Below are 26,319 nucleotides of genomic sequence, written 5' to 3' on the forward strand. Positions count from 1 at the left end.
TCCCAAAAGCTTGGCTACACGAGCAACTAAATTATGCAGTGAGAGTGAAGATCTTAAAAATTATTTTAGTAACATATATGATGCTTTTTTAAAACGAGGATATCCTGAGAAGCTATTGAATGAAAAGCTACAGCTCAATGAAAGTAAACTTAATAATAATTATGTCAAAAAGAAATATTATGATGAGCCTAAATTAATAACACAATATCATCCTGGTCTTTACAAAATTAACAACATCTTTAAAGTAGCTTACAAAATTCTTCAAAATTCTCCACTGACAGACTCATTTCTAAAAAGTATTCCACGTATTGTTTTTAAAAGACCTCCTATCTTAAAGGACATTATATCGAAACCAAAATTACCAGCTGATTCTGATGTGGAAAATAAATTTAAAGGAGCACATCCATGTAATAAATCAAGATGCATGGTGTGCAATCAAATACAAGAGTCATCAAAATTCGAAAGTAGTTCAACTAAAAAAGTATACAAAATTATTGGAAATTTGACATGTGATACAAAAAATGTAGTATACCAAATTCAGTGTAAAAAATGTCCTAAAGACTACATTGGCTCTACAACAAATAATTTAAGAATAAGAATGACAGGTCACCGTTATGATTTTAAGCATAATGATGAATCAAAACCATTAGTCATTCATAGTAAATTACACAAAGAAACTTTTGAAAATTTATATACAGTAAAACCAATACGATCAATAAAAAATAATTCAAATACATCAAAATTAAGAAATTTAGAACAAGCATGTCAAATTGTCACAAAATCTAAATTTCCCTATGGATTAAATCTTCGATAAATTTTAATCATCTGAACACTCATCACATCTTTACACCCACAGTTTGAACATATGTTTATCATTTCAAGAATATTATGCTTATTAATTTATTTATCTGTTTACATGTATGTTTTTAATTATTTTATGTGTTTTGTTATGTTGTTTTGACCTGAAGAAGCGTAATGCGAAATATAGTCAATTAATATTAATATGTTGGCCTTTTTCTACATATATATATATATATAATCAATTTTATACTTTGCTGTTTCATGGATACCAATAAATATCACACAAGATAATACATTAATGTATTTTTAGTTGCTACTTAATTTACAAATAGCTGGCCAGGTAGGGGTTTGTGTCCATTAAAATCATTGTTTTTATTTATTGTTCATTATAAATACACTAAAAGTTTTTTTTTTACTTGAAATAACCTAAAGAGCAACAAATAAAAGTAATTAAATTTAGATTTCTATTTGGCAAAAACTTTAAATTCAAAAATTAAAGGAGTGAATACAGAAAGGAAATATGTTGTTGGATATTAATACAGTATAAAACAACAGTACTAGGAAATAAATATTAATTAATTAATTCATATTTTTTGTTATTACTTATGCATATGCAGCAACTTCCCCACCAAATTGGCTATTCAATCCAGCAATTAATTAGGCAACAGTCTGAGATAACAGGTAGCTCTGACTGTTGACACACAGTCAGACACAACTTATTGATAAGATAACGGTCTCTTACAAGTTGTACTTGAGTTGGTGGATTATGTAACTATATCCTGCACAAACAGGAAGTACCATGGTTGACAAGAAAGTTTACATTGCCGACTGAGACTGAAAGCAATATTCTTATCTTATGTGCAAGGGTTTTCCACATTAATACTTAATTGAAACTCTATATCTGTTGTGGAAAAATACTCAATAAATGTAGAATATTTTTTATAATTAATACTCAGTAATAATTAAGTTTTCAGAATAAATAGGCTTCTGACAACTGTAAGAGTTAGTAATTTTAATAATTTAGTTCATTTAATCTCTGCCCGTAGAGAAAATTAATTTTATAGTTTATACTGAATGTAAATACTTGTCTCATTCTTTTCCACACTCTCAAGCTAAAAACTAAGACTAAAGTACCAGTTCTGAGTCAGTCTGACTATAAAACCATGTTCAGAGTAAATCAACTGACACACTTTTTATAGCTCATAAATTGATATCACGTAGCAGATGACTGATTGATTAGTAGGTTGCAGTGAAACAACCTTGAGTATAAACTCATAAGAACAAGATGTGTATAAACTTCTACACACTTATTTTAAATCGTAGAATTATGTGAATTCTCATTTTAAAGTTATAACTAACATACGTACACCCAAATGGTTTATAGTTTTTCTTGTAAAGTGTATATTTTTTTAAATATTTACATGATGAAGTAAGAAATGAGTTTGAAATTTTTTCTGAATAACTGATAAACAAATTTTTAAGTGTTGAGACCTAATAATATTACGTTTAAATTTAGACACTCTCATGATTCTTTGACTTAAATTAGGAGAGTGAAAGTCATTGAGCTTTAACACTATCCTGGGGGCTAAAATTGAAGGCACCCGTACTTTGCTTCATAAAGAACATTAGTTTTATATATATAATATCAGAACTTATGTATAGATAAGCTTGGGTTCCATATTGTTTAAATAAAATTAAAGCAGCTATAAAAATATACTATTAATTTTGGAAAATTAAAAATTCACATGAAAAATGTTCTATTGTTCAGTTACATAACTCTGAACCCAATTTCAAGCTCAATTTGTTCAATAACTGTTCATTGCTGGAAAAACTAACCCATTTTCTTATTTTTTATGAAAATAATAACTTAAATTACATTTTTTATTAACATAAATTTTCCCTCAATAGTCAACAAACTTGCATAACCCCCCAGATTTGCTATGGACAAAGCAACATTTTGCTCATATATACTTTTTTTTATCTGAGGAAAGAGTATAGTACTCTGCACTTAGTACAAAAACTTTGCACTTCCCTCATCTGTATTTTCCCCTAAAATCTGAGGCTTCTGCAAAAACAACAAATGAGATTTGTTGGCTCTTATTATCTAATATCCTATAAAAACCTTCAATATTAAATTTAACCCTTTAAGCGTCATGAAAAATTAGACCTGATCTTTGATAAAGTTACAATTTTTTTAAATTTCCAATGTGTAAAGTTAAATTTATTTTCGTTTCTGTATGTCAAAATAGAGTTATTTAACGGTAAATAAAATTCGTTTAGCCTTTTTTGGATTACCTAGGATAATTTTTAACTTTTGAGAATATCGTAGAATAGCAGTGTAGTTGTCACTAATATTTTTATAATTTATTCAGTAAGTATGGGAATGAAACACAGTTTTATAGATAAACGTATACTATATTACAAACCAATAAAATTAGAAAAATACAAAAGTAGACAAAGAGTGTTTATTTAGTGGCGGGCTGTCACAACTGACATTCCACGCTTCTCCCGCAAGCCACTGTTATCGCGTGGACTTTGAACCTTCTTATCGCTCGGCAACGTGTAGGACAGCCTTGCAGGGCTTGAATTATGTTTCTTGCTTTGTGATAACATCCTTATGACCGTAGTAAAAATATTAAAAAGTTTGGGGTTGACCAAGTAATTGCTCAGAATTACCAAATCTTCAAATTCCGAATCGTCTGGATAGGCCATTCACACGAATAATGGTAAAAAACACTAAATAAATACTGGAAACTGCTGTATTTAATATGAATAATTTACTTTAAAAAGAATAAGACACAACAGAAAATTAGCGATAACCGAAATACATATGCGTGTACCGGACGCTTCTCACTAACAACTGGCTAGATGCCTTGACGGGAGCTCCCGTCAATGACTTTGTGAAAGGCGCGGGGCCACGCCCGCTAGACAGTGTTTGGCCAATTAGAAGCAACTGCCACTCCCATTGTAACAGAATTCGAGGCAGGGCAACCCGTCTGTATGTCGCATGACGACTAGAACCATCTAACAGCAAAATATTCAACTAACATAGCAGTAAGAAAATAAAGAATGCAAAAACGCGGATCCACGGCAATAACGTTTTGAGCTTGTAGTGGCCCTCCGCGGATCCGCGTCAATAACGCTGGAAAGGTTAATAGTTTTTCATTCATTATTTGGGACATTGCAATGAAAGAATTAACATTATAGCTCTAAAAGTAGGAATGTTCTGACCCTTTTTTATAGGAAGAAATAATTCCATGCAAATGCCCCTGAGAGATTTTATATAGTTTCAAAAAATCACTCACTGTATGTGCAACAAATATAAAATCGGGGTGATTGCTTTGTCAATAGAAACTAACCTGCTTCTATTGCTGCAATTATTTTCTACGATATTTAATAGTCCATAGTAATGCGACAAATAAAAAGAACCTTTCTTGGATTACTGTTTAGTGATCGATCCAAAGAGTTGGAGGACTTAGTTCTTAGCCTGACGTGGGAATTGTCATTACTAACATCAAAGTTTTCCGGTTCATACCGGATCAAACCGCTGATTAAACAATTAAATTCTTGAAATATTTCTGCCTCACTGTGGAGAGCCATTTTCCACATTTGTTAGCTGAAGACGGCTCTCCACAACAAGGCTAGAATATTCAAAGAATTTAATTGTGCAAGCAATGTTTCAACTAAAAAACTGTAAGGTTTAGTTGTAGAACTAACTGTACATGACGACAGATAAATAAATCATACTAACCTGTGTAAGGGTGCCGGTCTTGTCAGAAAAGATGTATTGGACCTGGCCTAGGTCCTCGTTGAGTGTAGTCGTGTGGGCACGAGCAGCCATCCTGCGTGATGCACTGTACATTGCCATGTCCCAGTTGATGAAGAAACTCTGGACGAAACGGATTATTTCCACACTGCAACACAATGGTTAAATCTACTTCAATAATAGTTGACAGGAAAGTTTGGGTTGACAGGTAAGTAGACTCTGACAGGCAAGCACTGTAAATCATAGTTAACTGCCTCCTTACCTTGCGTACATAGTATAAAAAATATTACTGATCAATTGAATTGTTAAATAACAGCAAAAAATCATTGTGGCCCGTAGGCACAGGTCTAGTGAATATTCGAGGGCAAGATTATGACAAGGCAGCAACATGACAGGAAAGGAAAGTGGTGTTCAAAAAATAATTTTAGATGTCAACCCACGTGCTTTTTTGTGCCATGCTGCTCACATACTTTGAATCTTTTAGCCAACGATTCAGCTTCATGCTGTGTGGAAGTTACTATCTTTTTTGACTTGGTCCAACGAACATATGTATACTTTTCCGCATTAACTCATCAATGGGAAATTTTGCACCATCATGTGCTATCTTTGACGTTAAAACCCCTAAATGACACAAGATGGTCCAGTTGAATTGATGCATTAATACCAGTTATCTAATGTTTGTGATGATTTGGAAGAGATTTCTGGCACTTGGATTACTTAAAAATATCTCAGACTTCAGGTTCTGATAAAGTTCATTGTCGCACTTGTCACATTACACAACATTTTGTTTCAAGTAAACATAACCGGTAAGATACTACAAGAAAAGATTTGAGTCTCCAGAAAGCAGTTAGTTACCTGAAAGAAAGAGATTTTGTTACAGCTAGAAGTGATCAAGAGTTCAAGAAAGTTCTGATTGATGCTTTTGAAGTAGCAGAAGAAGTTGGAATAGAACTAGGTTTTGAGAGAGAGAAGATCCGGTTTTGAAAAAAGAAGAACATATTTGATCACGAATCAACAAGTTAATTTACAAATATTGCAGGTGACCCCTCAGTAAGTTTTAAGATTCATTTTTATTTTGCTGCCTTAGACACAGCTGCTAAAATGCTGTAAAACAAAGATTTTCCGAGTTAAATAAAATGTCTGATGTCTTTCGATATCTGTAAAACATTCCTGACCTTAAAAACAAGACTTCATCAGAGGCTAAGTCAATGGTTATGTCAATGTAACTTGGAAAAAGTGTTAAGAATCAAAAAGGTTTGAATAAATCTGAAATTTCTGCTGTAAAACTGTGTTCTGAACTAAGAGCAATTTCTCATCTTCTCCATGACTCAGTATCAAACGCTGAAGAAGTCCTAAACTACATTAAACAAACATAATCTTGAAAATGGATTTCCTAACATTTGCATAGCTCTTTGTATTTCGCTTATGTTGCCACTTTCTGTAGCTAGTGCTGAACAAAGTTTTTCAAAACGTAAGCTAATTAAAACCTATCTCCGAAGTAAATGTTTCAGGAGAGACTTGTGAGTCTGGCTACAATTTTAATTGAAAGTGAGATAGCAAGACAGATAGCCTCAAAAGCCCTCATACAAGAATTTGCTAAGAAGAAAGCTAGAAAAGTACCATTAGGACTTTAGTCTGTAAGAGTACTGATTTATGATATATCTAATAAGGTAAAACTGTGTGTTATGTAACTTTCTAACAATAATTTAGATTTTATTTATTAATCTATAAAGTCCAAACAAAGGCCATTGTTACTTTTCATTTTTTGTTCAAATACTGTTACTTCACCTTTTCATTCGATTATTTTTCAAGTAACATACATAATAAATTGAGGTTTGTGGATATTAAATTATATACATTTCTGTAGAATTAACATTAGTTTTATTTACATATCCCAGTCATTAATCAAAGGTTATAAATAACAATCTTTGTTATAGTAAGTATTAACGAAGTTCCATATTCGGCAGACACCGCCAAAGTGATTTTAATGTGGGCACAAAATTTGTTTTCACCTAGGGCGCCAAAAGCCCTAAAGCCAGCACTGAGTATTAGACAAGATTATGAATGGAACAACTAAAACAGTAGTAGTCGACACAAACAGCACATTAAAAACCAACAACAAAAAAAAGTTATCAGAATCATTTGTGGTGCCAATTTTTTAGAACATTGTAGACCATTATTTATTAAGTCAAAAATTCAAACTATTATTAATTTGTTTGTGTATGACTTGGTTTTGTATACCTTTCGCAACCCTAGTACTATAAAGTATGCCAGTCACAATTATAATACGAGGAGTAAGGCAAGTAGGCTTACTACAATTAATTTCTGTAGGCTAGATAAATCAGTTAATAGTCACCAGGTTTTATCATTGAAAATTTATAATAAGTTGTCTCAGTTAGTAAATAAATATTCAAGAAATGTTTTTTGTAATAGGCTCTATAGTTGGCTTCTAGCCAATCCTTTTTATTCAATTGAAGAATTTTTTGCTGTACCTTGTATTGGTTTTTAACCAAAAATACTTTATGTAATTTTTTGTTTTGTAATAGTTTATGGTAAATTAGTTTATATACACTAACATTTTGATTAGTAAACTAAGTTTGACTTGGCTACTGGCTGTACTTTGACTTTGTCGATGAATGTAAAAATTTTGTATGGCAATAAAATATTATTATTATTATTATTACCTGACATACAGTGAGATAGGCACAAGCGTGTTCAGGACTATGGCGTAAGAGAAGAACACCAGGAGAGATATGATCACAGCACCAGGCACATGGTTAGAGGGCACCTCACTAGTCCACGGCAGGTAAATTTGAAACTTCTTGCCAGTCTTGGTTTCCCAGAACAGGCAGGCGAGAGAACAAACCGCACACATTGATATCAGCACCATAACTATCTGTAACAAACGGTGGGACTTACACAGCAACAATAACATGGTCCACAAAGTTTTCCAAATTGTGGACATGTTGGGGAAATGTTCACTTTTCTATAGGAGTGAACTTTTGAGGGGTACATAAGAAACTTGCCAGATGTACGAGGGCTAACTGAAAAGTACCTGATATTTTTATAACTGTTCACTGATTGCAACCAAACTTTAATCTCTTTCAAAGCACTCTCTATTGGACATGATGCACTTGTTCAAATGATCCTCCCACTTCGAGAAACAAGTTGTAAAGTCTGCCTTTAGAATCATCATTAGCTCTGCCATTGCATTCAGTTTGACCTCTTCAACTGTTTCCTTAGAGTGAGGATTTCAACTTTGAGAACCAGAAGTCGAGTTCGTTGGTCATGGTTTCATACAAGTCTTGAACGACTTCAAACGCCGCTCCTTTTAATATTTGGTGAGCAATTTTTGGGACGAGTTTCATAACTACTCATTTCAAACCCAAATCTTCGGATAAAATTTAAAAAAAATCGTGTTTGGTATGTTCAAACCTGCCTCCTCCAACTCACACACAGTTAAGCAATTGTCCACTTTGAACGCTAACCACACTTTGGGGTTTTTCCTTTATGAAGGCAGACCAGAATGCAGATCACTTTCATCCTAATCATTCCCTTTTTTATAATGGTTGAGCCACAAAATTCACGGAATTCAGGGACATGGCTTCCCTCTGAAAGGCTTGCTGGATCATTTGAATCATCTCTGTACACGTTTCCCCAACTTGTGAGACAAAACTTGCAAATTCACTGATCATAACGTTCCATCATTTTTTAGGGAAAAATCCGACGAAGGCTTGAGAAACACACGCACTGAACACTGACTAACAACTGACTTATTGAAGGTATGAATGAGAGCTATCCTTGTTTCAAGCAGAATTGCATACAGATAGTGCATGTTGGATCTGATAAATATAGTTGCCAAAGATAAGGAGTAATTATTGAATGTAAGACATTTTAAAATAGCCCTTGTATTCTTAATTCCAGTCTTATACATGGACTGGAATTAATATATCTTATACATACACATAGATAACCAATGTATTTATCTTCATCACAGCAATTTATAAGGCAAATTTGTCCTTTTTCAATATGTCACTTGTCATTCATTAGTAGGCAAAGCAATAGAATCAAGAATCATTTATTGTCGTCCCACATATGTTGTATGCATTGACAAAGTCAGATAAGGTTTAAAATAATGTACTATTACATCAACAGTCAAGAACACCATCTCTATAGAGAAATGCAAATAAATATACAATTAAAAAATAGTCAAAATATATTATTAATTAAAACTTAATGCTAAAATAAATAATAATAAATTAATAATAGAATTAACAAACAACAGATAACAATAAAAACAATAAATAATAAATGTTAAAAATTAAAACATAGCATTATTAAAATTTAAGGTCACTTAAATCATGTAAAAGTATTTCTTCTACTGAATAGAAAGCCTTCTGCTTCAGCCATTTCACAAGACAACTTCTGAAATTCCTTAAAGTAGTGGTAACTGCATCTGGTGGTAGGAGGTTAAAAAAGTTTTACACTAATGTACATGTAGCTGTTCTGGGTTTTACTTAATCTAAAGTATTTGAGGTCTATCAAGTTCTGAGATCTAGTACTATAGTTATGGACATAACTTCTAAATTTATATAAATTAAGATTTTCTTTAAGGAAAATTAGGCTTTGCAAAATAAATATACATGGAAGGGTAAGAATACCTAGATCAACAAAGACAGGCCTACAAGAATCTCTCTCACCAATACCTGCAATAACTCGTAATGCCCTTCTTTGAGTAATAGGAGTTACACTAACAATTACTAAGACAGCCTCAGACATTATGTAAGTAGAAGCAACTCTTAGGTCAGATTGTGCTGTACGTGAGCAAGCAGTATCGGTATACCATTGCTTATCCTATACTTTATTCTGCAGGCTTGTGTGCAGACTTAAGCTTTGTACAAAAGAACAAGCAGCACTGCAGACATTAGCATTCAACATATGCAGGATACAGGCCCACATATGTTAGCAATAAGTCTGCTAAAAGCAGCAACTTTCTTCACAGCCCTATTAGCGGTGCACCTGATTTACTCACAAAAATACATCTTGGTATCAACCATCATACCCAGATACTTGGAGAACAATTTGGTCCCGACTATTAACTCACCCCTCTGCATCGTCAAAGATCGTTTTGATTCTCCACGTAGTTAATACACAATTTCTGTCTTGATAGGACAATAGGGAAGCCAGGGTTGCTCAGTCACACATTTCTGCTAGTAATGATACAATTTTTTGGCCTAATGATAATACTGTTTTTAAACAAGAGTTAACAACAGTTTTGGCCGAGTAATTATACCTGTTTTAGCCGAGTGGTTCTACATTTTCCATAGATACGATTTACTTTAAACATGCTATACTTACCGAAATGATTATGCAGTTGAGCAGCTTGTCGATGGTTGTCCGTTTGAACTTGGTCTTGCCAGAGTTCTGCATGAGTTTAGAGTCTCGGCCAGCAAACAGTACAACACCGTAGCACCACTCGGTATTGCGCAATACACAACCACGCAAGAGCACTCGGTCATTGTCCAGAGGGTACCTGGCAGAGAACGCAACATAACATAGTGTGACCAGCTGGGAATTTGAACAAAATGAAGTTTCAATATAGTTTCTATAGTTTTTTTAATTTAAAATACTGTAGATAAACCGCTTGCAAAGAAACCTGCACAGAAGCAAATTATCTGAGCAGCCACACACAAGAGGGGCCCCCTCTAGTGGTGGGGAGTGGGACAAGCATCTCCTCATCTCTATTTTATCAGCTGTGTGAATCGTGTCTGGCTCACGCCATTTTGTTTACACTGCAGCTACTTACCTATTCTATAACAATATTGTATTTTTGTGTGTAGTCCTATAAAAGCGTAAAATATTAATTGAACAGACTTATGTAGCCATATACGTATCCAGGGAGCTTGCGTTTTGGTGTGAGGTTAGCCACACAATGACAGTGGCCAGGTCAGGGGATAGAGCAGTGGTAGGAAGACTAGGAGAGGGCGGCATCATGGCAGTGGAGGGGTATTTATCCCACCCTGCGTGAACTAAAATCGCCCAGTGTCTTTTTGTAAGGGGTGTACATATAGAGTGATAATCAAAATGTAAAAATCATATTTTTTCCTATATAAGTAATTGTCTTATTTGGTACTAGAACCACCTGATTTTAGAGTGATAGAAGAACACACAAATGTTCTACATTCTGTACACATTTTTCCTTCCATTTTAGAAGAAACTTTGAGATAGGGTTTTAAAAAAATAGCACACATGTTTCTTAATCTCTTGACTATTTACAGAAATCTAAACCTTCTCCCTCTCATTGTTTCTTTCAAGGTCCAAAAGAAACATGGAGCAAAACAAGAATGAAGGTAGTGTTCAAGGGTTCACCAATGCGAGCTCTCCAGTTTATACCTTGTCAACACTGCTGTGGGAGACCTGTATTGTCTTGGAAAAGGATGACATATTTGATGTTACAACTTTCATTTCTGTAGGAAGCTTTGATGATTTCACTGGTACACCTGTGGCTGATACCTATCTCCGAAGTGATTGGGAGGTGGCATGTATATTGTCTTCTCAGATACTTGTTTAACCAAACAAAAACTTGAACTGGGGACAGGGTATCATTCCCAAACAGCGCCTTCAACTGAGTCAAGATTTCCCATGATTTTATTTCTTTGCTTGTTAAAAACGTTATATTAATATGATGCACCACGAACAATGGTACCTCTCACTCGCCCATGTTTGCACTAGTGAAAATACTGAGCCCATCAAGCTGGTCCTTAACTTCTACCACAACCACTTTTAATACATCTCTTCCAGCCCACTTTTTATTAATTGAGGGAATTAAATGTAAAAGTCTAGTTTATCTCTGATTCAGCTTTGTATGAACAGACATCTTTTGACTATGTAATAATGTTTTTTTTTTCTTCTAAGATACCTTTTTAATGCCAGCTAAAATCAAAATTAGAACCTTTATATATATATATATGGATGTGTACGTAATTGTCTGTAATAGTGACTTTAATCACTGGTTAATTAGATCATTTATTATCTATTCATGTTTTTGTTGCACTTACCATCAAAGATGCTTATGACCCTTGCCCATCTATAAGTGATTTCTTCCTAAAATTATTGAGGAGACCTCAGAAAATACTATCAACATGGAAATTTTCCATTTTAACCCTTATAACGTCACAGACGCCGTATGGCGCATAGACAAATTATCTCCAAATGGCAAAGACGCGGTACGGCGCATCGACACAAAACTGCGTCTATAGCAAATTTAAGTTCCTTTTAAATCCGATCAATGTCACTAACGGTATGCGTCAACCATGTGTGTGGGTTATTGACCTATGTCAAGCGTCAAAATATAGCTGTCGCGTTACATTGTCTGAAACAATAGACGCGGTGTCTAGACACTCTCACACTCTCCCCGCCACACGGCACAGACGCCATACAGCGCACGCGCTTTTGTTTGCAGTTTGGCTTCAGGTAGTGCGTGTCTAACCATCGCTGAGTCGGTTTCCTTCGTCGTGTTTTTTGTTTATATGGTTTTTATTTATTTGTTAAAAGTATTGATATCTTAGTTTTAGTATTCATTTAGTGTTTTTATTGTCATTTTAGTGTTTAGTGTCACCTATTTAGTGTTCAGGTACTTTGGGATAATACCGACCACACCAGTATGAAGAACACAAAAATATAAATTTATAGCTAAACAAACATGATAGAACAAAAAAACAACTCTTTAATTACAAAATTACAAACATTTCCAGGCATTGTGATCGGTATTGTTGTCGCTGTTATCTTATCTTTCTCGAGAATCCCGATTACGACAGGCCACGCGGCATCACATGATTTGCGCGGTACATAATTGCCTTTCCATTACAATTCAATTTATATTTCTGATCAGATCCTCTAGAATTTGATATTTTACTGATAGGTACTATCTCGAGGGATGTTTTTCTTTCGTTGACATCAGCGAGAAGGCATGGCACTCGCATTTTGGGTGGCGGAGTATGATCAAGAATGAAAACAAGTTTTGAGTGATTTTTCAATAAAGAGTTTAGTTTTAGTTTGATCATGTTTGTTTTTATTGAATTTTTGTGTTTGGAGAAATGTAGAGGTAAAACACGGAAGTACAACAAAGCGACGCACCAGCTGAACGGGCGGCGAGACTCTGCAATCACGTTATCTACTAGACCGCTCGACTTTGACCTCTGTCTGAGGATGGGGAGGGGTTTGTGATAAGACAATTCCTGTTTTATATTGACGAAATATTGTTCTACGCTAATCTAGTAATCAGTAGAAGCAAAATGTCAAATAACGATTCATGTCTGGGTGTGGTCGGTATAATCCCAAAGTATCGTGTTCATTATTAGTGATAAATAACATGTCTCGTAACATTGACGATCCTGAGTACAGTGACTTTATAATTTTAAAATTTTTACTTTTTTATACTTACCATAATTATAGAAAGTAAAAATTAAAATGAACTTTACACATTAAAATTTTTTTTTTTTTTAATATTGTGCCATTTGCTGGAAGTCGTGAAAAGATATAATGACGTTATAAGGGTTAAACTTTAAGTACAAATTTTAGGTATTATCAAGAGACCACTCTGTCGTCCCTATTTACTATTTATTATTAGGGTGTATAATATGTACGTAAATACATACGTACGTATTATAAATAGGAAAAGTTAGTTACTTTACGAGCACTCACGTAATCTAAGCTTGAATTTAGGAACTTTTCCGATGTCACATCATATCCCGAATCATTAAACTTTTCCTATGTCAGATCATGTTGGATGAACTGGCATGTGATCTGAGGTTGGGAACATATCGATCGAGAATGCCCCTGGCCTTCAGTGGCCCCTTCACGCACTTGTGGCGAAAAAAGAAAAAAAAGCCTCTAGATAGTACTTAAATTCAAGCTCAGATTACGTGAGTGCTCATAAAGGTTAACCTTAACTTTAGTACTACTAGTAACATATTTATAATAATATCATTTAAACTTATACTATTATCGCGTAATAAAAACTAGTAGATAGGGACAGAGTGGCCACCAGATAATACCAAAGTACATAAAATTTTTAAACATATATTTTGAAATAATCTTCATGTTTTCAAATGACATTATGTTACATGGTTCAATGTTGAGTTCGTATGTATAAGTTTAGCTTACTTAGTGCCCTGCCAGATGAGAGTTCCCTGGAACTTGTTCAGCTTGTTGTTGGGGGGCTCGCAGATGATCTCACCATCAAACTCGCCGAGTTTCACATCGTCCTGACCCAGGCCTGCTGTTTCCATCAGGCACTGGCGACATTTCAGGTTCGATTCCCTACAAATAATAAAGTTAAAGTATTGTATGGCTTTTAGTGACATGAGGCCCCAATATAACAAATGAAGAGTTCTTCTCGGCTCAGAACTGTTTCTTGCAAGTAACTAACACGAATGCACAGCGCATATCCACTGGCAGTAACAGCTAGGTACACTGTTTACAAGGAAATGATTGCTTAGTGTTCACACACGAAAAGAACATCATTGCTACACCTGTACTCAGGCCCTAAAAAAGGCCTATTGTATACTTAGCTATTGTAAAGCTAAATTATAAAAAGCTATTATAAAAAGCTAAATTGTATACTTGGTTACTGAGGAATCCTTTTTATGATCTGACTGAGTTTTTTAGTATTCATGAAGTAAATTTCTAGTTTTCCATTTCTTCCTGTTTATTCTTATTTCTTTCTTCTTATTTACTATACTTTGTTTCATGTTTTGTAAAAAAAATATATATATATACTTTATAGGATTGGAATATGTCTAAACATGTTAAAATTAAGGAACATATCTACATGTAATAATTTGGGTACTGATAGGATATTGTTTTTGACTCTTGAGATGTACATATACACAACTTATTTGTCAATGCTCTTTGAAAAATGACAATAAATATTTGTTATTTATTTATTTATGTATTTTGATGTTTTTAATTGTATAATATTTTAATGTTTTAATTATATAACATTGTAATATTTTTAATTGTATAATATTTTAATGTTTTAATTGTATAATATTTAGTGTTTTTAACTTTCTAGATAGGTGCTAATATTATAGGTTATAGTTTTATTTACAATTTTACAGTCCATTTTAAATAGTTTGTAATAGGGATTGATCAGGATGTTGTTTAGTACCTTAGTTTATTCCGTTGTGTCATTTATGAAATTGTATTATTTATTATGTATGAAGATAGGTGGAAGAGAGAAATTCTTGGCAACTTTTGGTAAAAGTGTTTATATGTTTAATAATATTTATAATTAATAATATTGCCTCCAGACTATACCACTTAGGTGTATATTTGACTTTGCTGATGCATTTTTGTAAGATGGCAATAAACATATATTTATTTTTATTTATTTATTTATTATTTACTATAATGTTACAGGCCCTAAAAGTACTTTAGGACAATGAGAATGAGCAAGAGACACCCACTCAGCTGGAAAGTGGAGAAACTCAATTAGTCAAGATTCAAGGAGTTCCTGAATTTTAATTCCCGGGACCCACCTCTTGAATCACTTGAAAGGCCTAACAAAACATAATACTGGGACGTCATGAAGAACACATCTAGGCTCATCTTGCATCTGTAACGCATCCATGCCTCAGCATAAGAAGTGGAGCAGTTGCAAACAAGTGCATTGGTGGATGGACTAAATCGCAGATCTGAGTCGCGAGTGTTGAAGGTTGAGGCAGAAGACCCAGCGAAAGCAAACTAATCACTTAACTGCACTGACAGTATTATCTGTGTACTCTAACAACAAATGTGTAGTCATGTACAGTACTGAATTGCAGAGTATTGCAGTTTATTCTTCTATTATTTATGAACAGTTTTAAGAATACTCATTAAATCACTGTAATATTTCTGAGGCATTTTTAAGTTATAAAACTTATGTTAGTGTTATTATTATTGTTTGTTTCATGTAAAGGTTTTTTTACCAAGGATGCTACAGATAATTCAACAAGCATAAAGTGCCTGTGAATAATCAACAGTTTACTTCAATATTAAAATAGAATGGTATGCGCACAATATCACATATCATTAAATAATTACTGATTAAAGTTGAGTAAAATGAACAATTAGATCCATGAGTTAAAATTAGTCCAAAAAATATAAAAATCAAATATCTTTTACTCATGAGGGATATTTAAAATGATATTTCGATGAAAAATATTAAAATAAGTATCTATATATTGTATATTAATTAGTAACCTTTTATAATTGTATATGTATTATAAGAGGGTTGTTTTTTTTCCAACCTCCGATTTTTATGCCATAACAGCCAGACATATTTATAAATATTGTACTTTAATTAAGTAATTTTACAATGTCTATTATACATTTGCTTGTATTTATAAATGATAGGCAATTCATGAATATTGACTATTAAAAAAATGTACATAAAACTATATTATAAGTGTAAGTTACTCACTGTAATTAATTACTTTTTAAGTTTTGAGTATGTATATTATCATTTTAAATGTTGTACTTTTTTTTGAAAAAACTGGTATACAAAATTTAAATTTTTTTAAATTTGTCTTTCATACTTTGCATTTAGTTAAGTTATACAACCGTAACATGTAGTGTTATTTAAATTCTTTATATTTTAAAATTGTTACTTTTTTGTTCAGAATGAAAACTTTACTTCAAAATAACCTTTACTTATTTTTCCTTACTGTTCCATGACTTCACATACCACACTTAATTGTTTAAATTAAGTTGTAAGACATTCCTAGAATTATTTTCCATAAATAATAGTACTTTTAATATTCTGTAACTAACACAAGTTCCATTTTTTTCTGCTTAAAAGCTAATATGCGTGTGTGCTCACCCATCCAGTTCCATGGTTTCAATGAAGCAGAGACCGTTGGGCTCACTGGTGGACAGAAGCAGTATGTCAGCGGCCACAAACTGATTGTTATCCATACGAATTATGTCGCCCACACAGACACATGACCACTTCTCCTCCTCGAGCCGCTTGCCGCCTGCACGGACCACCTTTGCCATCCGATTGTTCACCTGCGAGTCGCTCCGGTGTCGTTGCTGTTGGCAAACAACGCAGAACCGAAGACTAATGATCGTATCATACTATCCTTCTTACGTTTACGACATGACATTCATAAAAGTTTTATTATTTAAAAAACAAAATCGTAACATGTTAAGTAGGAAATATGCACCTCAACTACAATAAACATAATAGTAATTTCTTTATTCTTTTTTTTATCACATGGGTCTAAAACAAGAACGTAGCCAGAAAAAATATTTTGGGGGAAGTCCAGACAAATGATATTTTCCCGCAGTGAACAGAGAGTATGGCCCCATTTTGTTCCTTAAAAGGTTCTTGACCCATTTCTTTGTTGAGAATGATCTTTCAGCAGTAGTAAGTAATACTGAATTATTTAAATAATAATTGTTTACTAAAAAAATAACTGAAAAAATTGAACATTTTGGGAGGTCCGGACCTCTTGGACCCCCTTGCTGGCTGCGTCCTTGGTTTAAAATACAATTCACAATTTTTCAAACAATATTATTTTATATATTTATTATAGTAAGTGAAAAAATATATATATAACTATGAACAAAAATGTACTTGTGATAATGTAATCATTGCATTTGCTAATAAAATATAAATATAATAAATAATAATACATCCTATTAAAGTACAAGTATAAAAAATTATTACTTAAAACAAAAGTAAACCTGTCATCATAACTGAGTTTTGTGAGTAAGAGAATAAATACCTTCAAAGGTACAAAAGTCCCTTGTTCGAAAGCGAGAGTCATTAAGTTTTCAATGAAAAAGTCCTCAAACACAGGAAGTCCAACTAGTCTCTCTAACACACACAAACCAACCTATAGTTTAACTATTTAATTTTTTATAATTAAAAAGAATATACTGATAAAGTTGAAACATAACCTCTAGATCATTATAATAAATAGCGAGTAACCATTTCTTGACTTTATGTTTAATATTGGTTTAATATAGACAGGTGTTGATTTCTACTTGTAATGTATTATACAGGTTAATTATAACAAAAGTGTGTATTTTTTCATGGTTGATTAAGGTTGTGACTCAACATTTTGCCAATAAACTTGAGTCACAATGTTGCATTTAAAAATAAAATGAGAATTTGTTATAACCATGTAGCAATTTTCACTTTAGAATTTTGTATAAAACTCAAGACTAAGTAAACAAAACTTAATTCATGCTTCTATACAAACAAAAAACACGTTATAATGAACAAAAGATATAATGTTTAGAGGAAACATCTAAAATTCCTCCTGTTTGCTATGGTGCAAAGCCAAGCTCTTTGTAACATCTTTTGTCTAGAACTTACAAATTTGGAGATTTTACTCCATTTTTTCTGCTGCCGTAAGAGTATTTCTACATAAATTGTCTACTGTTGTCTCATATACTAAATATTTTAATCCTCCCACTGACTATGCAGTAACCTTTGTATTGACAAGCTCTGTTTGGCTCATTTGCAAGGGGTTTTCTCACTGTTATAAAATGTTCCTGAAAAGGTACACTTATGTTTTTGCCAAAGTATATAGAATTTTAACACATTGGAGTCTGGCTCGCTATTTGCTGTTTTTATAACCCGGTCTGCATAAATTAATTGGTTTTCAGATTTTTTTTTTAGAAAAACTGTTAAATATTATGTATAAGATATTATATTTTCTTGAAAGTTCTATCTTTCCTCTTTAAAATGATATGTAAAACTGTATTCCTATATAAAATCTAATTAACTTTTTTTTTTTAATTCAAAACTTACATTTTTTGAAGAAAAATAAAAACTCCCGCATGTCTTGTGTTACTTGAAAACTAACTTTTGAATAAATAAAACAAGTAATTTCAATTTTTTTTAGGCATTTACTATATACATATTTACAAATAATTATTTTAATTGCCAAAAAAATTTCAAATGCTAAAAAATTATTGTTGTCGTAGACAGACTGACGACGCGCCAGGCCACGTCAGTGGATAAACAAAAGCCTCAAGCGGGTATGACGTAATAGCGCCTAGCGGAATTTTTCTGAACTAACCATTAAAGCTGGCTTTCTAATGCAGCAGACGGCACTCGAATATCACTCGAGCAACTCCGTATATATCAATCGGCAAAGCTGTGCTCGAGTCACGCTCGACATTGAATTGAAAAAAATCTCAGCACTCATAAAAAAATCACCTTGATAAAACTAGTTGGTGAGCAATTTTACCACAAAATCACAAATACCAAGTTTAAAAAAAAAAAAAAAAAATAGTCAAAAGACACAGAATTTATCATTCAATAGGAAAATATGAAACACCTAGTATGAATATACAAGATGTACATATTATAGAACGTATAGAAAGAAAGTAGCACATTGACGAGAAATGCAGTGGTTTTATAGGTCAATATAAAATATTGCTTTACATACAAACACAACAAAATGTTATACCAAAGTAATTCCAAATTTATGTTCTATTTACTAAATGCAAATCTAAAAGTCATAGCAAAAGAAAAGAAAAAATAAATAAATGTTAAACTTTAAAAATATAAAAAGTGTATCAAAAAATAAAGTTATATTGATATTAGAAAATGTTGGTCTAATTTTTATCTTAGACATGTACTTTCTTATTGTTTGACATTTCTGCCAGTAAATACAAAGTTGTAATAGTAAGAATCTTTATTTGGAAAAAGAAAAAACCCAAGCGGAACATCATTAGTGTGAACGATATCATACAGATTCTCATTATGTAAGAAATGTATAAATATATGAGTGTTATCTCGGGAGAAAGATCTAAACGTTTGGTAAAGTACAATGTCTTTTGGTGGAGAGTCAAGTTTAATGTGAGCAATTTGAGCATGATGATCGCCAAAGCCAGGTTACAAGGACCGAAACATAAAATTAAGTAGGAATTATGTATGTAAAGTAAATACTCGTATGTTATCAGTTGTCAATCTTGATCCACCATATTCCGTTGTGAAAGTTGTGTCTGTTTGTATGAGGCGATAGAAAGAGATGGCAGAGAGATAGAAAGGAAATGTCACTGTTGACTGAGACGTCAATATTGAAATCACTAGCAACAATGATAGGACTGTTGCATCTTTCAAGCAACAATCAAGACAATTTGAAATGGAATCAAAAACCTCATTCACATCAGATTGGATGTTTATTGGTGATCTATAAACAACTACAATTATACAATTGAAATGGTTTACAGATACTTTTTCAGAAGCAAGGTCACAAATTCCTTCTAAAAAAAAAACTGAAATCAAAAGAATGAACCTGCAAAGTATCTTTTCTTAAGATACAAACGTCATCTTTATGTATGTTAGTCTGAGAAAACCCAGATGAACTTAACTAAATTCAATTACTACATTTGGAAGAAATAACTGTGTTGGTGTTATTTTTCTTAAATTTGGGAGGAAGGGGGCAGAGAAGAGGCAAACCATAAAAAGATGACATGTCCTATAAACGCCAGATATCTATTTGCCCTGATCATAAGTTATTGATTAACAGAATAAAAGCTTGATTAAATAAAGATAATTATTTTTAAATATCAAATCCTTTCAAACTTACTGAGCTAACTGTGTGGCAAAAACTAGAATCTGGTAATATCCAAGTTTTCCTCTTGACTGTACAAAGAGGTATCAAGTACTGACCAGATCATCATAAGCATCCTTGACAGCGGTGAGCGAGAGGACCCCGATGAGCGGCACAGCCGTGGTGATCGGTGTCAGTGAGGAAATAACTGAGATCATCTGTAGCACGACGAGGCACAGGAAGTAGAAGTTCGCGAGGCGCTGGAACTGCTCGAACAGGTTGAACGGTAGAAACGTGACAATTGAATACTTGGATGTCTTAATGACGTTGTTCTGTAAGCAAGGAACAAAACATTTGCTGTTATTGTAGAAATTATTTTCATATCTTAAATGATTTTATATTAGGAATACACGTGTTTAAATTTCATACATCCTAGAGTTTCATGTCACCATTTCTAGACACTCTGAGAAACATATGCCAGAAAATCTGTATCCTAATGGCTTCAACTGCATTTTTGCACAAAATCAAAACTAAATCTTGTTTTAAAGTATTATATTTACGCAGATCTATCTGATCTAAAAACCGTTAAACGTTTACCAAATACTTGTATCTATCCACTCTACTTCTGTAAACAATAACTTGATTTATAATTGACTGTACATAACTTTACATTAGCTCTTTGTCATTACCTTTTATTTTGGTTCATATTGAAAATCGGACATTTCCAAAATCCAGACAGGGTCAGGTTTTATTGATCCAGATTATTGACGCTCTACAGTACATATAAATGAAAAGGGATAAGCCATTTTAACACTGCAAGCCCGTACTGTCAGCCGAAAACGTTTATTTGGTGAGCTCTTGATTAGAAATTAATGCTTTAGTAATGGCAGGCTTATGAAAGATTTGAAAAAAATCAAGAATAATAATGCTCCTGGAATTGATAAAGATCTCCATATAAATCTCAAAATGCGTCAAATGTTTTCCTTTCTAGATTGTTGACAGCAATAAATACTTTTAAATCCAATAATTTGGTACCAGAAATATTTTTAAAAGTCTATAGTGTGTCCATTATTTAAAACATTTGTTGTGGTAAAACTAATAAATGATGTACCCGATATATGGCAAAATTCAAAATATAGATTTTTATTCAGTCATTGCTTTTTTGTTTGTTTATTGATATTAATAAATATTTTGTTAATCTTAGACTCTTCCCTCAGCACACTAACAATTTGCTAAAAAGGTGGGTAAACTATTTACTAATAGATTTCTCAAGTACGTTTGATACTCGTGGGAAGAGCAACACTTTCACTTCAGGACAAGTGATCAGAGCCACTCTCCTCGGGAGAGTCTAGCTTCAGCACTCACTAGGGTAGGGAGCACCAGCACTCTACATTACTCTAGTGCAGCTATCTGTATGTCAATACAGTCTACTTATAATCGTTGTAATTAATTGTAGTTGTTTTATCACATTACATAGTTTCATTTGAAGACTAATATTCCAATACTCGAGGCGTACAATGCGCCGCAACAATGTTCGCTTCAGTCATGCAATATGGCATTGAAGTTTAGAGAACTTCTAGTAGATCGAAAGACATTTTTTAAATCCAAAAGAAATATTTAGGGATCATGAAGTTTTCCAATAAAAGAACTTCATGCAAAGGAATATTTAAAAATTAAATCTGTTAACCAGTCCATCAATTTAGGTGTTGAGATATTTATTGTTTGTAAGACAGAATTTCAAGCTTCTCTTTGTAAATCACTATAACCATAATTATAATATAGATATGTTGCACTTTCCAATTCATTTGTTTGAACGTTCACCACAGTATCTTGGAAGAAAATTGCCTGCTAGATGTAAATAACCCAAAAAGATAGTGAATTCTTTGATGTTTTTGATGATGGAAAGAGTGTGAAGGAAATAGGATTTTTCTGGACATTTGCCATCGTTCAGTGATACAAAAAATCAGTAACACTAAGTTCTGAGATCTGCAATCTGATCTCTTCTTCAGGTAAATGTAGTGTTACTGATTTTTTGTATCACTGAACGATGGTAAATGTCCGGAAAAATCCTATTTCCTACAAGATAATGAATTTATAATTAAAGTTTCAGAAATTTTAAAAGAAAAAATTATTACTCTAAGCGATACAATAATTTAATAACCTTATGAATAATAAATACATAAATCTATATATTTTATTTCTATGGTGGTTTTATAATTTAATAACATAATACATATTTAATTCATAAGTTTATACTTTTTACATTGAGGATGTTTCATAACTGACACTGATATTAACTTCTATTTCTATTTTATAGTCTACCTTGACAATGTCACCTGTTCTCACAGCTGTGCTGGATTAAAAGAATGTATACTATGTAAATTGTGACAATAAAGAATTGCCAACACTGTACTCACCGCATATTTAAACTGGGCGTTGAATGGTCGGTCGTTCGCACGTATTCGTCTTTGTGTCTCTGAAACATTCGGTCAGCTCAGTTAGTACTGTTGTGTTTAGTACTGAATGGTAAACACACTGAGAATACATAAGCAGACAAAAAACTGGAACAAGGACATAATTAAGAATAATAATAGAAACTACTGAAAGGTCGCCGATACCCACAATTTACTAAATCATATTATTGAATCAAACTTTCATGATTGTGTGTTTTAATTAAATTGTATTACTGTATTTTACTGAAATTAAGAGAGATTTTATTTGATTTTATGACTAGTAGATACAGTAGACTGTCTGACACTACTGCCTAAAGCTCTGATACTAATAATAATATTTTATTTCCATAAAGATTTGTACAAATCAGTGACATTTTGCAGTTGCTGTAGACAATCAAAATTGTTCAAAAGTACAGGAAAATAAACCAAAAACAAATGTGACAATATTAACTATTTTATAGAAACATAAAACAAGAATACAAAATCCTTATACTACAACTTTAGATCAAAGCAAATAGACATTAATATACGGTATTAACAAATATACACAATATTATAAAATGATATAATATGGCCCTCAATGAAACTAAATATTCAACATGCAGTTAAATATGAAATTATAGAATTTGGAAAATTCTTTTTTTAATTTCTTAGTTTACTACTTTAAAAATAAACCGTTTTCTTATGCTTAATATGGTTTATTTATAAAATATTTACAGTAATAATTCGTTTTTAATTAAAATTAAAATTATTTCCAAAATCTTTTTGTAGACTACAAAAGGGGTTTTCCAAAAGCCAACAATAAAATAGATTTTTAAATACTTTGAACAAATATTCATTGATTTTAGCCTCAAATTTTTGTTGTAGTTTTAGTGATATTGTAGAACAACTGTTTAAAATTTTGGATGAGCAGTAAAAATGTATGGAAGTTTTGTTCTTACTGTGTGTATTATATCTGTGAATACCGTGATTACATGTTAAAATATTCTAATTATTTAAAACGTATACAACTCATATACTTTAAATATAAATTCACTCACACACACACGAATTTATAATTTCTTGTACTTTTAAAATTTGAAAATAGATTTACAGTGTTCTCCCGCATGTTCACTTTTAATATTTCTTAAAACTTACTTTTGTAAATTAACAACCCCTCAACCTCAACATTGGTTACCTCAATATTTATCCATCTAACTACACAGCTGATTACTCATTATCAGTCTGTATTCTTCTCTGATATTTCTTTTACAGATCACTTCAGTATCCCCTACAAGTAAAAACTGCTTCTGTACTACAATCCAACATGTCCGACAAATACTGTGTGAGTTGTGAATAGTAGCACTGGACAAATTGGTCACCTTCCCCTTATTGCATGTATAATTGTTGGTATTAAGTCTACAAAACTGTGAATGAAGTAAACACAATTTCAACCCGAGCTGCAAGAGAAGCAGCTTTCACCTGAATTGCTCACTTATTTGTTTTTACTCCAAGTTCAAAATCGTTAATCAGACTATTGGTCAAAAAACCAACACCATCACTGCAGTTCTATAGAGCCAAAAATTATCACCTCCCAACACTTTATGATTAGGCATATCCTGTAGAAACTTTGGGGACTGGAATGACTCTAGTGATTTCGAGATTTTATAAAGGTACTTTTTTGTCTACCTTAAGAATAAACACTTTGGTTGGTGATTCTCTCTTCTAACATATAGAGTTTTCTGGTAAAAAAGATATTTTCATTTGATATACTGTATTTCATATTCTACTCTTATCCAAATCTTCAAATTTTGGGGAGGCATGCCTAACATCTTTTCCTCTAAGGAATTCACTGCTCCTGGGACTTCACTGTACAAAATAACTAAGAGCCATAAGCCTTACGGAAAATATTCAAAACATTTATTTATTTACTTGAACAATTCCATTACCAGTGATTCTGCATACTTATAATTTTACATACCACGTGTCTCAAAAATCCTACCTTAAAAACATATGGTTGATAATTTTCAAATATTTTTTTGGGAACATGAAATGACATAACCTGAGGACATTTTTGAACAGTTTTAAATTCACCTGCCACTTCCCCTATATAGGTATAAAGAGCAAGTCAAATTACATGGATGCCCCAAGAGGTAATACCTCTTGAAAATTAAAATTCTTGATGGCAAAAAAAACCAATGATACAGAAAATTTATTTCTGACCACTGTTTTCAAAAACTGTTACAATTTGAACAAAGGTAAAAATATGAATTATATGATATGTTGGATAAAGTCAACTTTAAGTAAAGTCATTCACTTACCACATACTTCCATGTTTAAACAGGGGGAACATTTCTTTAACAATAATCCTAATTTGAGTGATTACTCCATGGATTATTCCATTTAATATTTTTAATTGTCCCTCACATCACTTTGGATAAGAGTGGGATAGTTTTAAAATACACCTAAAAAACGTCCTTAGGTGATGTTATTACAAATCACCAAAGAAGATTTTGAAACTTTTCAACTGGTCTAAGTCAAAGTAAAGATTGGGTAGAGCAAAATTTTTAGGACATATGATACGATATAATTTCTGAATAATTATATAAAAAACACTGTTTAACTTATAACTGAGTTTGGAAGGAAAATTATGCATTTTACAGCATTTAACAAAAGTTATAAATTAAAGGGGTTTATAGTACAGCAATGTAAACAAATTATTCTCATAATTCATGCATTTTGGGAAAAGTTTACTTTAACCAGGTTTTGTTTTGTTCTGTCACTGAATATCAATTTCAAACTTAATCAAAATTAATTTGTAAACTGTCAAACCAATTGCAATGCCATAGGTTCTAATAGTAAGTAGGGCTGAGGGGAAAGTCAAACATGGCAAAGAACATGGCTAGCAGTGCTGCCACAACAACGACTTGGTATTGAACGAAGCCGTGACAAAGCTGCTATTCACTGACTGGGAGGAGAAAGGACAAAGTGCGAGTACTTATATTACCAAACATTGACACAGTACAGGAAGCTAAAGTGTCTGAGGATTATAATTGACAGGGAATGAAGTAGACACCTCTTGTGGATAACATTTGTAAAAAATTAATGCTTCACCATTTGAGAAACAATTAGTGCTTTTGTTGAACTGTAGATCCTCACTGTGGTATTATTTTATATTTTAGGGGCAATAATTTATGACAATGGGAATAAACTTTACCAGACTGTGACCTGTATACACCTGCAGATTTCTCCCTACCAGGACACTGATCAGCTCTGTATGAAGAAAATAAAATCATTTATCGCTATACAACTTTTCAGTACAGACATCCGTCATGTATTTTCTTAAAGATAGTTACAGTTATTGTACTCAAAACTCTCCTTTTACACTAAATACTAATACTAATACTAAAATTTTGAAATATGAATCATTTTCTGTAATATGAAAAAAAAACAATATAGTATATATATACTAGCAGTTACCCGCGGCTTCACACGCATTTTCCTGTTGGAAAACTTGGACAATATATTCATGTATTCTTTATCTATGACATAATAAACACTCCTGAGATAATAGATAGTCACTCAAAGCTATTCCAATCTCCTGATCCATTTTAGATTTAAGTTTAAAGAACAGTGTTTTGGGGTCCTGAAGTCGTAAAGTGAACAGTTTTTATAAGATTCGTATTCCCTCCAACATTCCATGATAATTTATTGAAGTGCTCCGACGATTTCAGTAAGTGTTAGACTTTTTATCCCAATG

General features: G+C 32.5%; 1 protein-coding gene across 2 annotated transcripts in view; it reads right to left on the bottom strand.

The window, feature by feature from the left end:
* The window catches only part of LOC124365738 (phospholipid-transporting ATPase ID), a 105,630-nt gene that overhangs the window by 43,379 nt on the left and 35,932 nt on the right, over positions 1 to 26,319 (bottom strand). For both annotated transcript variants that reach the window (XM_046821727.1, XM_046821726.1), the window contains 7 exons: positions 22,545 to 22,603; positions 20,247 to 20,459; positions 16,431 to 16,642; positions 13,733 to 13,888; positions 9,926 to 10,100; positions 7,252 to 7,463; positions 4,553 to 4,715 (listed from right to left, as the gene is read on the bottom strand). In XM_046821727.1, coding sequence (XP_046677683.1) covers positions 4,553 to 4,715; positions 7,252 to 7,463; positions 9,926 to 10,100; positions 13,733 to 13,888; positions 16,431 to 16,642; positions 20,247 to 20,459; positions 22,545 to 22,603 — 1,190 coding nt within the window. The remainder of the gene's footprint in view (positions 1 to 4,552; positions 4,716 to 7,251; positions 7,464 to 9,925; positions 10,101 to 13,732; positions 13,889 to 16,430; positions 16,643 to 20,246; positions 20,460 to 22,544; positions 22,604 to 26,319) is intronic.

Source organism: Homalodisca vitripennis, chromosome 7, assembly GCF_021130785.1.
Source record: "Homalodisca vitripennis isolate AUS2020 chromosome 7, UT_GWSS_2.1, whole genome shotgun sequence".
Lineage (NCBI taxonomy): Eukaryota > Metazoa > Arthropoda > Insecta > Hemiptera > Cicadellidae > Homalodisca > Homalodisca vitripennis.